Source organism: Quercus robur, chromosome 1, assembly GCF_932294415.1.
Source record: "Quercus robur chromosome 1, dhQueRobu3.1, whole genome shotgun sequence".
NCBI classification, from domain to species: Eukaryota; Viridiplantae; Streptophyta; class Magnoliopsida; order Fagales; family Fagaceae; genus Quercus; species Quercus robur.
In genome coordinates, this window is record NC_065534.1 from 52,742,056 (window position 1) to 52,758,213 (window position 16,158).

At 36.5% G+C, this 16,158-nt stretch overlaps 1 protein-coding gene across 1 annotated transcript; it reads left to right on the top strand.

The window, feature by feature from the left end:
- Positions 1–252: 252 nt before the first annotated feature.
- Positions 253–5,837, top strand: LOC126691723 (endoglucanase 7). The gene is made up of 5 exons (XM_050386827.1): positions 253–993; positions 2,986–3,290; positions 3,539–4,139; positions 4,898–5,070; positions 5,218–5,837. Exons 1-5 carry the CDS (start codon positions 606–608, stop codon positions 5,617–5,619), a joined length of 1,869 nt encoding a protein of 622 aa, XP_050242784.1. The 5' UTR covers positions 253–605; the 3' UTR covers positions 5,620–5,837.
- The last annotated feature ends 10,321 nt before the right edge of the window (positions 5,838–16,158 follow it).

Sequence of the window (16,158 nt, forward strand, 5' to 3'; positions counted from 1 at the left end):
ATCTTATTTTTGGCATGAAAATATAATTTTACACCATGCGTGTTGATTGGATTAGGATGACACCCTCTTAGAAGATAATATCTTAATCAAGCACAGCTAGCTTTCAGTTTTGATTCCACAATAAAACCATCAAAAAGGTCCCACCAAATCAAACAAAAATTTCAAATACAACTAATATCATATGAACGTAAAAATATATGCTACTCAATTAAAAAGAATATCTTTCTGTATCTCTCTCCCCTCACAAGTCAACTCTCCCTTCTCTGTCTCACCAATTGTTTTTATTTTCTCCTCCCTCTACATGTTTATTTATGTTCAATGAATCACAACTACATGAAGGTAAAACATTAGAGAGACCAGTTTTCATATTTTGTCTCTCTTTCTCTCACTCATTTATTGATTCTTGTTCTTCTCGTTCATTTATGTACGTTTCATTCATCATACTTGCAAAAATACAGTCTTTAGAAGACTCCAATAGGCTGTTTTAAACGTTTAATTCACTCCACTCCGATCAAACACGTTAATTCACACTTGTATTTTTGTTTTATTTTCCTTTTGACACAAATTTGGGGAGCACATAAAAGTCTTTTCCTTGAATTAGCACCATGCACACTGGAAATAACTGGGGAGGCTCATTTGAGATAAACCATGGAGAAGTGACAACCTCCGGCGAGTACGATAGGAGCCGAACCTCGGAATGGGACAGTGCTGCCTTGTATCATCATCATCATCAAAATCTAGATGAAACACAACAAAGTTGGCTGCTGGGGCCGCAAGAGAAGAAGAAGAAGAAGTATGTGGACTTTGGGTGCATTGTTATTAGCCATAAGGCTCTCAAATGGATCTTGGGGTCCATTCTGCTGGCTTTCTGCGTCATTGGACTTCCCATCATCATTGCCAAGTCCTTGCCCAACCACAAGTCTCCTCCTATCACTCCTGACAATTACTCTGTTGCCCTCCACAAAGCACTCCTCTTCTTCAACGCCCAGAAATGTAAGTTAAAATTTAATTGGCTCTTAAAGTCTTAATAATCAATTTAATTTAATTTCTTTTCTTTCTCTATATCTTGATCTACTTGTTTCCTACAAAATGATCTTCTTCTTCTTCTTCTTCTTCTTCTTTTTTAAAAAAAAAAAAATTTAAATTAATCTATTTTATATTTTAGATTAAATGTTATAAATTTAATTACCTATGAATTCTATGTCTTTTAAAATTTTAAATGATGTAATACTTCATTCTTTCATCTACTCAAAAGCATTGAACCATCCATAAATATTATTTATCCAGAACATAGCATAAGAAATTGTGTAATTCATTGGCTTTTGGAGTATATCCCATCCGGTTCTTTTAGTAGTTCATACTTCTAATTTGCATGTCTTTCATGAAACTCCAATCTTTGTTATCAAGATCGTGATGCGGCCCCAAAACTTTGGCTTAGGTGGGGTAGGATTTGGGCAGAGTTTAACTTCCTTTGTAAGTCACAAAGCCAAAAGACAAAATGTTCCTTCTATTGACTTTCTTTTACACACATCCTAGCAATATGAGCCTAGGCATGTTGGCATGGTCTTTTATGCCTAACTTCAAAATAATAGGTAATTTTTTTTTCTTTCTTATAAAAATGTTCTAAAAATTCTTTCTAAATTAATTTAGTTAGGCATAGTTAACATTTTCCTATTATTTTAACATGTAGCTAAAACCTTAGCTGTTATCAATAAATGTGACTTTTCCTTGTGGCAATAAAACATCTCAACTTATAATTATAAATTAACAAGGATTAAAAAAAAAAATTGAAGGGTTGGTTTCAAAACTTAGCAGACAGACGCAAAACAATGACAGGTTGGAATAGACTAACACCGTGTGGGTCCCAGAACCGTAATCACGCCATGAAATTTCAACTGACCCAGGTGGCTATTGGGAATGGAAGACGTGGGGTTTGAAATATCTAGCCAGCCTTTACCAAAAAAAAAAGAAGAAAGATCTACTTTCTTTTCTTTTATTTTATTTTATTGCTTACTCTTTTTCTATCCACCTTTATATTTTCATTAAATTAGGATACTACAAATTTTAATATATAATTTTTATTAATTAATATGCTACTAATCACAAAAAATGTAATTTTAATACTCAATTATTATATTTTTCTCAAAAAAAAAAATCAATTATTATTTTATTGAGAATCACTTTTTCTGTTGTGTACTTCCCCATAGAATGAGAAATGTCAAAGGTTAGGTGATTTTTAAGAATAATTTATTGTGAAGCTTGGTTAATGAAATAACATATATTAATGAGAAGTGTTCGCTGAAATGATAAGTGGAATTCAAAATGTTAGCTCTGCTGTCTCCACACCACATATAAAGAATTTCTAATATTTTTTAACATTTTCTTATTTTTCCCGTATTATTACACTCATACCTTTACACTTAGATCTAAAAAATTAAATATAGATTTCTATCCGGTGATTATATGAATTTTTATTGATATTTTAATGTAGATGTAGAGTTTCACTTTATTATTTAATTAGACGTGGTAATCATTTTATCGGTTTCACATCTATTTGGAATTTGTCAACCTTTCAGGCTTTGAATGAGTTTATATTTTAAGAACATGGAACTAGAGGATCGTCTATAGTGAAATAAATTAATGCAATTTAATATCCCTATGACTTCGTCAACAATTGACTATATTTTTTTTTTTTTTGGAGAAAAATTGACTATACTTTTTGGCGCAATAAAAAGACTCCTAGTTATTTATTTATGTAGTATAGTATATAATTGTACTAGTTTATCAAAGTATATTATTGCCACTCTATTATAATAATGATAATAATGATTGAAGATGATGTTGTTCCAAACTTTGCATGATTAGAGTATGAGTGTAGTAATTAGTAAATATGCAAAAAAAAATTAACTAATTTTTTGATTGGTAAAAAATTGAATGATAAATATAGAGAGAGTTTAGATGAATGATAAGTGAAATGTGGTGCAGCTGGGAAATTACCCAAAAATAATGGCATTCCCTGGAGAGGAGATTCAGGTCTAAATGATGGAAATGATACTGATGTGAAGGGAGGACTGGTTGGAGGATACTATGATGCCGGAGACAATATAAAGTTTCACTTTCCCATGTCTTATTCCATGACTATGCTAAGCTGGAGTGTGATTGAATATCCTGACAAATATAAGAACATTAACGAGTACAACCATGCTAGGGATCTCATTAAGTGGGGCACTGACTACTTGCTCCTAACCTTCAATTCCTCTGCTACCAAAATTAATAAGATCTATTGCCAGGTATTCTTCATTTTATACTTATTCCCCTGTTGACATTACTTTTGTGTCATTCAGATAACGTACTCTGTGAATTATATATCAAACTTCTTCAACTTTAATACCATTTTTTGTTTCAGCAGTGATATAGTTCTGATGTATGTGCTAAAATGGCTACAATTAATGTGACACACACACACCATATACTTGGGTTGGAGGAAGACAATATATGTAACATGACTAACACCTAAAATGTCTTCATCTGCTGCTAGGTTGGTGGACATCGAAATGGCTCTCAAACACCAGATGATCACAACTGCTGGCAGAAACCAGAAGACATGGACTATCTGCGGCCTACACTAACTTGCCAATCAGGACCCGACCTTGCTGGGGAAATGGCAGCAGCCTTAGCTGCAGCCTCTATAGTTTTCAAGGATGATAACGTGTACTCCACGAAACTCATCAAAGGTGCACAAACACTCTTTGCCTTTGCCAGGGACAGTGGAAAACGGACGGCATATAGTCGTCCTTACCCTGCTGATATTGCTCCTTACTATAACTCCACCGGCTATTATGATGAGTACATGTGGGGTGCAGCATGGTTGTTCTATGCCACAGGAAATAATAGCTATCTTTCACTGGCAACCAACCCTGGGATCCCTAAGAATGCCAAAGCGTTTTACATGATTCCAGACTTTAGTGTGCCAAGTTGGAATAACAAGTTACCATCAGCCATGCTATTGTTAACAAGGCTCAGGCTGTTCTTGAACCCTGGCTACCCTTATGAGGACATGTTGCAGATGTATCATAATGTGACAGGTCTTAACATGTGCTCTTATCTTCACAACTTCCACGTCTTCAACTGGACTAATGGTATGTAGGATCTCACCTTTTTTTAATCTCGTTCAATCCAGATGTGACATAGTTTATTTCATTAAGTTTCTCAATGATTTTTTGGTAGTACTTCACAATTAGGCTTGTGCAGTTTGGACTCTTAATTACCTAAAGACATCTAGGGATAAGATTTGCACAATAATTAGTTCTAGTCCTTGCTAATGGGATTTTGACAGCATCCTGTTCCAATGAACTCTTTTAACATGTGGAAAGTCCTTTTGTTTATTCATTTTGTTTTTTCTCTTTTCTAGTAAGGGTTGGGAGGTCAATTTGCAAATGCCATCCCCCTTGGATTAGAATTGATAATTATATTTGCAAATCAGGCTTCTGATATATACCTGTGAAAGCTACACTTATGCACGTGTTCAAGAGAATGCCTAAATCAATTATGCATGCATTTTGAGTCATCAATGCATTGATGCATTTGTGCTTACAAAATTTAAACTATATTACATTTAATTCATTTAGGACATACTTCCCCAGCTAGTAACTTAAGAAGACACAAATGAGAATACAATGCTAGTTCTTTGTTGTACTTTAAAATCCTAGAATATTTTTATACATCCCATGGAAATTGGAATCACTGTCAATGTTTACATGAGAGCATTTGCGTTTGATGGTCGGTGTTTGATTTCTCCAATAAACTGGTGCATGTCATCAATGGCATGCATTGAAGCACCCCTAAGTAGAATTTAGTTGACTAAGATTAGATGCATGACCTGTGAAAACCTTTGCAGGGGGTTTGATCATGCTGAGCCGTGGAGGGCCACAAGATCTGCAGTATGTGGCTAATGCTGCTTTCCTGGCATCTCTGTTTGTTGATTATTTGAATGCCTCCGGCGTTCCAGGATGGTATTGTGGCAACAATTATATTCCATCAGATGTTCTTCGAAGTTTTGCCACCTCCCAGGTATCGTATTCCTCCCATACTTCTCATTAATCTCACAGATTCTTGCATGACATTATAGTATGTCTTTGTTCTAATCTTCATATGCACCCACTAGAATTTACCTGTCAAATTAATGTTAGAATGCTTTTTCCTTTTGCTTTTATGCAGATGGACTATATCTTGGGTAAGAACCCCATGAAAATGAGCTATGTTGTGGGGTATGGCAACAAGTTTCCTAGACATGTACATCACCGAGGTGCATCAACACCCAATGACCATAAATATTACTCCTGCAACGGGGGGTGGAAGTGGTTCAACACCAACAATGCCAATCCCAACAATATCGCAGGAGCCATGGTTGGAGGGCCTGATCAGTTTGACAAGTTCAGTGATTTGCGTGACCATTATAATAACACTGAGCCAACTATGGCCGGAAATGCTGGACTGGTTGCAGCACTTGTATCCCTGACAACCACTGCTGGCAATGGCATTGACAAAAATACCATATTTACAGCGGTTCCTCCACTCTATCCACAGACCCCACCACCCCCACCACCCTGGAAGCCATAATAGGCAGATGCAAAAATCCCAATGTTCACATTGTTATTTTATATGTTATCTGAAGTTTTGTTGTTCTTTGTACAAAAGTAACCTGTTATGTTCATTCACAAGAGATTTATATATATACACCTACTCTTTTTCATAGACAATTTAATGTTGTTCCAAGCAATCTTGACACTTTGTATCCAAATTTCCGTGATGAATGATTAAGACCATTACTTCAGTTATTTATTATTTGTTGCATGAGTGTCTTAGTAGTTGATCCCTGAACTTTCTCAATCAGTTGGATGCTATTTTTTTTGTTTGAAATACGGAATGAATAGTATTGTATTTCTCAAGCAATAACATATACAAGAGTGCCTTTATATGTGTGCTAATCAAGACAAGTAAAGTGGGCCTAAAGCCCACAAGCCTATTACATGTTAACAATCCCCTTCAAACTCAAGGTGGATGTGGGACCAACTTGAGGTTGTCAATCAAAGCATGAAAACATCCCTTAGGAAATGACTTAGTGAAGATATCTACATATTGATCTTGAGAGGAGACTAAGAGTAACTTGAGAGCACCATGGATAAGATGATAACGGATAAAATGACAATCAATCTCTATGTGTTTAGTCCATTCTTGGAAGACATCAATGTGAACAATGTGAATGGCACTCTGGTTATCACAATAAAGAGGAGTTATAGAGGACATTGACACACCTAAATCCTTGAGAAGCCATTGAAGCAAGATGAGTTCAGATATGGTATCAACAAGGGCACGATATTCTGCTTCAATGCTGGAGCAAGCCACGATGATTTGTTTCTTGCTTCGCCAAGAGATTAAAGAAGAACCAAGAAGAAAACAATAACCAGTGGTTAACGTTCTATCGGTGGGATCTCATGCCCAATCAGCATCAAAGAATGCACGGGAATAAGAGGAGACTAATTAGATTAGTAAAGGACATGAAAGAGAGTGCACTTCAGGTATTGAAGGATGCACAGGACAACAGCTTAGTGAGTCAATCATGGAGTAAACAAAACTGGTTCACCTGGTGAACATCATAAGAAATGTCTAGACAAGTGACCGTAAGATAAACTAGAGTGCCAACCAATTGTCTATAAAGAGAGGGATTAGACAATGGTTTACCAGTTGAGTTAAATGCACATTAAGTTCAATTGAAGCGCCAACCGTCTTACTATCAGTAAATCCAGCTTAAGAAAAAAAGTTCAAAAGCATACTTGGCTTGAGTAATATAAAGTCCATCAGTGGAATGAGTAATTTCAAAACCCAAAAAGTAGTTGAAATGTCCAAGATCTTTCATCTCAAACTGTTGACTAAGAAAATCCTTGAGTTCTTGAATGCCATTGAGGTCATCACTAATTATAATCACGTCATCCACATACAAGAGAAGCAAAATAGTGTATTCGTCGTTGTGACAAAGAAATAAGGCAAAATCATAAGGACTGATAGTGTAACCTAAGCGAAAGATGGTGGAGTTGAACTTGGCAAACCAAGCTCGTGGATCTTATTTAAGGCTGTAAAGTGCACGCCAAAGGCAACAAACCTTGTTCAATTCAATAAAGAGACCAAAAGTAGGTTGCATATAAACTTCTTCACTTAAATTCCCATTGAGAAAGAAATTTTTGACATCCATTTGAATAAGATCCAATTTACTGGTAATGGTAACAACTAAAAGAGGATGAACAGATGAGAATCAAGCAACTGGAGTAAAGGTCTCTTTATAATCAATTTCATACTCCTATGTAAAACATTTTGCAACAAGATGAGTTTTGTAGCGCTCAATGGATCCATCAGAGCCAGTCTTGATCCTATCGATCTGCTTACAACCAACCATAGACTTCCTAGGAAGGGGATTTGCCAAATTCCAAGTATGATTTTTGGATAATGCATCAAGTTCCTCTTTCATTGCGATTTGCCATAGAGGGTCAGTGAAAGTCTTACGATAAGTGTGAGGCTTATGTAGTGCAGTAAGGGTAGTGTAACAATGATAGTCAAGTAAATGTGTTGGAATGGATCTTGCCCAAGTTTAGTGACAAGGTGGAATGTCTTATGCAAGATCTTCAAGCGAAGTAGGAGCAGGGGACCCAAGCATAAAGTTGGGTAACTCGTCTTCAACCTGTTCATTGAAGGGTGATCCAGGAGAGTCATCAAAAATATCTAGTGGTGTAAGAGACCGGCTTTCAAAAAAGAGTTTACCTCTTTTTGGGGTTTTGTGGAGTCGTCACTTATTTTTATATTACAAAAATAAGAAAACTATAAAATACAGAATACATGAATAATACTGAGCTCTTATTGATTTGAACACTTATAATTGATAGAAAGAAACTATACGTGGCTTTGATCCCAATTTACAATCTAAGTAAAAAGATCACAAAGTTTTGTTTCCTAGTTACAATCTATCAACAAAAGAAGGACAAAACACTATCTGTGAACCTAAGATCTAGACACAGGGGCTAAGTTACAGGATGGGAAGGTGTTAGGCACCCATCCTGCCAAATAGAGTTCGGTCTTCTAGACTCTAAACAACCATCTAGGTACCCATATGCAATAGATAATGAGATGCAAAAAATGCTATGTTAATTTTCCTAGATCTAGCATTAAAGTGCTATTCTAAAATCCTAGATCTGCATATTATTTTATGCCAAAAAAGATTTAATTCATGTTGTTGTGAGAATCATGATTAGAAAGTCAAGAAGTGATTTTATGATGAAAATTGTGAATTTCTAAATAAAAAATATAGATATGGTTTTATGATGTAAAAGAATGAATCTTTCAATAAAAAAAATACAGTTCTGTTTTTGGTGAGATAAAAAATGAAGGAACTTTCTGAGAAAATTTCAGACTTGTTTTCTGTAGATGTAGAAAGGATGAATTTTTTTATGAAAAATCATTGTGTCCCCCCCCCCCCCCTCTCTTCAATTCTCGGTGCAACAGTTAGGCATCCTTAGACAAAAGAGTAGTCTTTCAGGATTGATCATTATGTGTCACCACATCCCACCTATCCTACGGTTGTCACTACAAAGCTATAGTTAAGGTGCATAGGGTCTTGTTGTCTAGCCATTTGTACTCCGCATCAGATCTTCTTTTTTTTTTTGCAAATGTAAAAAGATGTATTTATGCAAAGAATTTTAGATCTATTTTTGTAGAGATGTAAAAAGATGTATTTATGCAACAAATTTCATATCTTTTTTTTTTTTTTTTTGGTAGAGATGTAAAAAGATGCATTTACGCAAATAATTTCAAATCTAATAAAATAGAATTTCTTCTGTTTTTAATTCAAAATATAGATATATTTGCCCGGAGCCCCAACAACGTACCTGGGGTGGATCCCTACTTCATTTGCCATTTGTTAAACATAAGTCCTGAGTACACCCCCAAAAGGCAGAAACCTTGGACATCCTCTTGTATTCATATTGAGGCAGTAATAGAAGAGGTAGACAAGTTGAAACTGGCTGGGGCTATAAAGGAAGTATTTTATTCAGATTGGTTAGCCAACATAGTGGTGGTGAAAAAGAAAATGGGGAAATGGAGAGTTTGCGTTGATTTCACAAACTTGAGCAAGGTGTAGACACTCGATTTTGCACCCATGATTTAATCAAGGAGAATGACTGGAATGATCATTCATGTACCCCAAAAATCATGATTGCATTACATGCATTAACTTGTTCATTGCATAACATAAAAATGAGCTTGAGATTTAAAGGTCGCGACAATATGCCTGGTTTCCAAATCAGACCTTCGGATCAAAAAATATCACATGTGAAAGCTTCAATTTGTGTTAAAACACAAGAGCTGTTTAGACCCTCAAATTAAAGATTACGGCTCAGTTGATTTTACTCTTACTTAAACTAAGTGCTGAATAGAGTAAATGCGAGCGAACAAACAATAAAACTACTCTAAGCCATATTCAACAAATCACAGCAATAAAATGAAAGCTAAAAGAGTAGGGAAGAAGAATGCAAACACAAGATAATAGGCCAACGTGTTATCAAAGAGGAAACCGAAGTACTCGGTGTAAAACCTCTCTACCGCCCTTCAAGCGATAAATCGATCCACTAGACAATCAATTGGGATCATGAATAGCAAAAGACCCTCCAAACCTAATATACCCAATGCACCTAAGCCCTCCAAGCTCCTACTCCAACAAGGCTTCTCTGAACCGTGTCTTATCTAGCTCTCCAAATCCCGTAATATGCCCGATTGCATCCGCCAAAGCTTGGCTTCTTCCAATACTTCCCAACAACACCAAAACCTCACTTGACACTCAGAATGGGTGTGGTAAATGTTTGGGCTATCAACCTCTCAAGGATATGGAAATGGAGAGGTAGGAGTTGAGGAAAACCACAATGGATTGTGTAGAGAATTATGGGTATAACAATCTCTCACTCTCAAGGGTTGTGGCTAGGGTTTTCTCTCTGAAAGCACTCCTCAACATCTATGGGTAATGTGGGTATATATAGTATGGTTAGGGATAGGGTGTATCAGATATGACAAATCGGCAAAACAGAATGTTTCACGGGTATCTCGTGGGAAGGCCTTACCTGCAAGACACTCGCGAAAACCAACTGTCACCATCTGTCATGATTCTTTGCATTCCATTCATGTACTGATCACATGCTTTACTTCTCGGGAAGGCTTCTTGCAAGCTACCCGCAAAATCTTCTTTGCTCTGCACTTTGCCTTGAGTCTTCACACTCTCTCTTACACACACAACCCTTACAAATAAATTCCACATAAAATACATGATACATAAGATTGAACATAATTACAATCAAATTTGGCACGGAATTGATACCAACACAAAATAGTTGTAAATCACAACTTTACAATCTCCCCCTTTGGTTATTCCGTGACAAAACCCCTAAAACAGACTCTAGACTTAAACGTGAGTTTGGGAACAGTGGTAAAACTCACTCACACCTAATTACAATCAAATTTGGCACAGAATTGATGCCAACACAAAATAGTTGTAAATCACAACTTTACAATCTCCCCCTTTGGTTATTCTATGACAAAACCCCTAAAATAGACTCTAAACTTAAAGTGAGTTTGGGAACAGTGATAAAACTCACTCACACCTAATCTAGAAGCTGTGAAGCACTTGCATGTATATAACTATGACCTGAAACACTCGCACACAAACAAAACTTTCATTAAGCTTATGACAAGTTGAATACATGGTATGTATATGAGCAAGTAAAGTGCGATCAAGTTAATAAACACTATATATCATTTAAGCATATCTTGATCAAACAAGGTCAGTCATTAAAGAATGACTACAATGAACATTTAGCTAGTAAATAATCATCCGAACACGTAATGCAATAAAGACCAACACAAAGATCAATTGCATGTCCAACACGCAACCAATGCAAAATACAAGAAGTATCTGCATTAAGGATACAAGATCTAACATGGGTACAAGTGTGTAGTACTCAAGATAATCTAAAAGTACTAAAAAAATGCTACAAAGCACTGAATATTAAACTGAATATAAAACCAATGTACTTAAGCTTTAAAAGAAAGCAATAAACTATCTAAGAGTTGTAAGAGCTAATAAAGTTTAAACCAAAAAAAAAAAAAATGTTAAACCACCAACAATAAACCAATAACTATGTACTGCTCCCCCTCAAAATTTTCTCCCCCTTTTTGATCGAAATGGCCAAAGAGGCTAGAACTGGTCAGCCTCTTAGTCGGATCCCTGTGCCATCGACATATCATCAATCTGTGAAGATAGTGTAGTAATTTACCCTTGGATGTAGGCAAACTGGTCGAAGGTATGCTGCACATGAGATTCGGGCAGCCATACATCTGCTCTATCCTTGCCATAAGACGATCAAGGCAGTTGAGTCCCAGTGCTTATGTTTGGGAGGATGGCTATGTAGAACTTTCTAGAGCTGAAGTGAACCTATCAATCTCTTCTTCAGTATCTCCACCCTCTTCCTCAACATTATCCCTTGGTATTTGAGAAACGCCAGTTTTGGGTCTGGTGATATGGGCTCTGCTTCTAGTCACAATATTTGCACCAATGGGATAGTCTCTTGGTACTATGGTGAGACCGCTCGGAATCTTGAGTCTTGTCTTTGCAATGAGACCCATGATGAGAGTGGGGAAAGGAATTATTGTTCTGGTGTTCCTTTTGGTGATGCTCTTGGTTAGAAGATGGTATATGTGTCCACAAATGTCAATCTCTTTATGTGTGTAGAGATCATATAGGAAAATGGACCTCGGCCCGGACAATGTTGTCAAATTGGTGACCGGATAAAGGTTGTGGATCATGACATATGCTAATGTCCTCATCTCCGCATTGAATGGAATGGTGTTCATTGACTTCTTGTTTAGCAAGCCACCAAGAAGCTCCACCATTGGCTCAAGAGAGTCCAATCAATCATCATAGTGTACAGTAATCGGCTGAGAAGGTGGACGAACTTCGAGGAATTCTTGGATGGAGTCCCTTGTGATCACAAATTCCTTGTGTTGCACCCAGCAGTTAATGTGATCTCCATCCACAATGAAATTTGAAAAGAATTCCCGGATGATTTCCGCATAAACATTGCCACTTGGATTTAGCAGCTTCGTCCACGTCCTCTCCTTAAACACTTTAAGGATGGAAGTGTCTACAAGTGTCTCCAATCGAACAACCTTCTCCATAATGATTGTTGCTCGTTTGTAGCAATCATTATAAGCCATATCTACCTCAATGAATCTGAAGTTGTCGAAGTCCATGCATGGACGCTTGGTGGACTTCTTGGAATCAAAATGCTTGGTGGTGGGAGACATCTGCACAAGTAAACACACAACAAAAAAAAAAAAAAAAACAAAAAAAATGTGCAGAAACACAAAATATGAACACAAACTTGATTAGTGTCAAGAAAGTCCAAAACAGAAGCACAACACTTTAAACAAAACACAACAGTGTCAAATGAACATGCTTTAAGTGGTAAACACATGTAAAGATCATTAAAATGCAAAAAAATGACAACTGTGCATGTGTGTGCATCAAGTGTGTGTGTAGTGTGCATGAGGTATGCCTAGGAGATGCATGGCAAGGCATGGATAGGCACATTTGGGTCAAATTGTGTAAAACACATACCCAATGATTAAAACATGTTATGCAAGTTCAATCATGGGTAGTCCCAAAATTTGGAACTCATTGGGGTCCAAAACAACTCAAAATTGCCACTTGAGCATTTTATCAAACACGTGATATGCAACACTCTACTTAACATAAAGGCAATGCATGATCATGTGAAAATCTACCTATATACAAGTTAAAATTGTCACATAGGGAAGCAAGACAAATGGGACAAAGTCAATCAAAAATTTGAAAAAATTTTGACCAAAAACATGATTCCTAACCCCTTTTTCAAAAATCCCTAATACAAGAAAAACCTAGAAATTTTCTACATAATCTAAGGAAATAAAGAGAAAATATTGTAGAAACATACCTTAACACAGATTTGAAGAGGTTTTCTTTTGAGATTTGATTGGGTTTTTGAGTGAAATAAGGTTTTGGGTTGAGAGAGGCACAAGGAAGGTGAAGAGAGGGAACTGAAGTGTGTTTAAAAATCTGTCACATCAGCCCTTTAAAACTGAAAACATGGGTTTTTTTGCGGGTTACATATTCGCGAAGTTACTTGCAAAAAATGCATCTGAAGCACAAATCTTTTCGCGGGAAGCCTTTAGTCGTGAAACAGTCACTAAAGTCCGTCTGAATTTTGTGTTTTCAAGTTTTTGCCTTAACCTCTTTTTGCGGGAAGAGCTTAGTCGCGAGCTTCTCGCAAAAATGCCTCTGAAGAAGTTTTTGAAGAACAACACAAAAATGCATTTTGAACAAAAGCTTAAAACACGAAAGTATAAAAACACTTTCAAATACATATAAAATACTCAAAAATTATTTTGGGTTTGATCGACAAGCAATTGAGCATACACATCATATTTGATTATGTATAATCACACAAATGAAATAAGCATTTGTTGAACATAAGTCTTGTGTGTTGTGTGTGAGTATCAAATGTGGAATAGTCCTTAGTCCAGAGTGAAGCTTCAATGATCAATTCAATCAACTCATACATAACTAGTACTAAGTCAAGTGGTCTATCTCAATCATAGAAATGAACATATATGACCTCCCACAAGAAAATGATTACACATCTTTGAAGCTTTTCATTTAGCTTCTTTACAAATCATAACATTTGATCATTTTTGAACAATACATCTCATTTTGAGATCGGTGCTTGAAATTTTTGATATTTCAATATTGAGAATAAGCCTTTGGCTTTTTGAGCACCTTACATTTCAATATAAGTCGCTTTCCCTTTTTCCTAGTCAAATGCTAGTATGTGTGACGGCTTTTGCAGCTCATTATCTCTTTTCATTTTGAGATTTATATTTTTTGAGCTCTTTAAGCAAAAACATAAAAAAGTGTGGGAAGATATATAGGCACAAGTCTATGCATGTATCAAAATCAACAAAACTATTGACCAATCATTTATGACAAGCTTGAAGATCGATTTACAATAGTTACACATAGATTTCAAGATTTTTCCCACAAAGACAGATGTGCATACATAACAAGCTAAGCTCGTAAATGCACTACGCCATTAGTACAAAGGTACTAGGCCAAACTCACATGTGATATACACAACACAAGTGATCAAACTTTTGGGAGATTTTTCAATGTTTATGGGTTTTTGAATTTTTCAACACACTCAAAAAGAAAACACGTAAATTAAGATCAACCAAAAAAAAAAAAAAACAACAAGTACAAAGCAAAACTTGAAAAAGAAACATGCTATAAACCGAAAGCAATGACACAAGAGGATTATGTATGTCATGATGCATGAACCTATGACCCTAAACATTGGAAGTATTAATGCATGGACATAGGAAGTGATCATGCATAAGTACCCTTCTTCACCCACACTTTACGAGTGTTTTGGGTGAGAGCCTTAGATGGAGGGGTACGACCAAAATAACTTTTAAACCTCAAAGTGAAGCTAGCAAGGCATAGTGATATGTTCTTCAACATTTAAATAACGTCTCCAATGAGATGTCCCTCACTATCTCCCTTAGCTTGTGCTCCCTTTGGTCTTCTCTTTGAACTTTTCTGGCCACGCATAGAGTCAGTCTTCTTGAGTGCAGGGAGCTTGAAACAATTTGGCCTTGTGTGTCCTTCGTGGGTTTGCTGCTAGAGCTTCCTTCTCCGGTATATCCCAAACTGGTCTTATCATGTGACGATTTTTGTGAAGACAGCACATTGTCAAGGTTCTTGGTGGAGATACGCTAGACCTTTGACATTAGCTTGTATAATTTCCAGTTCAAGAAACTTGATCTTCGAATAAGCTTCAACCAATTCTCCCTTAAGTCCTTCTACTTCACACTTTACTTCCTTAAGTTGCACAAGTATACACTTATGTTCTTCTTCAACCTTTTTCATCTTTTTCACAGCAAGGTTCGCAACTTTGGCTTATTTGACACAATCTTCCAACAAAGAATCATATGCTTCTTGAAGGTTGTTCTCCCCTTCATTTTGGCATACTTCTTCATCTTCTGATTCTTCAACCTCTTCACCCTCGGAATGATTGCCATGTTCATCTACCAAATTGCTTAACTCATCCTTAGAATCAACGAAGGTAATTGCCATGAAAGCACTATAGTTTCCTTCACTATCACACTCTCCGTCCATGTCTGAATTTGAGCTTTCAGAATCACTAAGCGTAGTTGCAAACACTTTACCCTTCCCTCTCAGAAAGTTAGGAAACTTCTTCTTAAGATGTCCATGGCCGTTGCATTCATAACACACAATTCCTTGAGGAGATTGAGAGTCCTTCCCATCTTTCTTCTTGAACTCCTTCCTATCGCTTTTGGGAGATGAAAACTTTCCTTTGCTGAATGACTTCCCACTATTTTTCATCTTCAGAAATTTATGGAAGTTCATTTCAAGAAATGTTACCTCCTTCTTCACATCATCTTCTTCGGATGAGTCATCCATTCTCTCGTTGATGGTTTTGAGAGCAAGTGATTTGCTCGACTTGTGGGAAGGCAGTCAAAGCTCATATGTTTGGAGAGATCCAATGAGTTCTTGGATCTTGATCTCATCCAAATCTTTACTCTCTTCTATAGCTATGACCTTTGCATAGAAGCTCTCCGGTAAGGACCTCAAAATCTTTCTCACCACCTTAGTCAATCTTCTCTCCGAGATTGACCTTGGCAATTACGATTTCATTGAGCTTCCCATAGAATTAATCAAATGACTCATCATCACCCATCTTAAGCCCTTCAAATCAGGTGGTAAGCATTTGGAGCTTTGGGTCTTTGACTTTCTTGGTACCCTTATAGGTAGTCTCAAGAATTGTCCAAGATTCCTTGGCAATATCCACATGCGATATCCTATGAAATTCAACAGTAGACACACCACAGAAAATAGCATTAATTGCTTTACTATTTGCACTTACCAAAGCAAGAGCTGCCTTGTCCCATTCGGACTTGGGTGTCATGGGTCTAACATACCCATTCTCGACAAAATCCTATATCGACTCA

What these genes read in the sequence shown, in the direction of transcription:
- LOC126691723 (XM_050386827.1), top strand. Translation starts at nt 606, where the DNA reads ATGCACACTGGAAATAACTGGGGAGGCTCATTTGAGATAAACCATGGA. An exon ending in TTAATAAGATCTATTGCCAG is followed by an intron (nt 3,291 to 3,538) that starts GTATTCTTCATT and finishes ATCTGCTGCTAG; the next exon opens with GTTGGTGGACATCGAAATGG. An exon ending in GAAGTTTTGCCACCTCCCAG is followed by an intron (nt 5,071 to 5,217) that starts GTATCGTATTCC and finishes GCTTTTATGCAG; the next exon opens with ATGGACTATATCTTGGGTAA.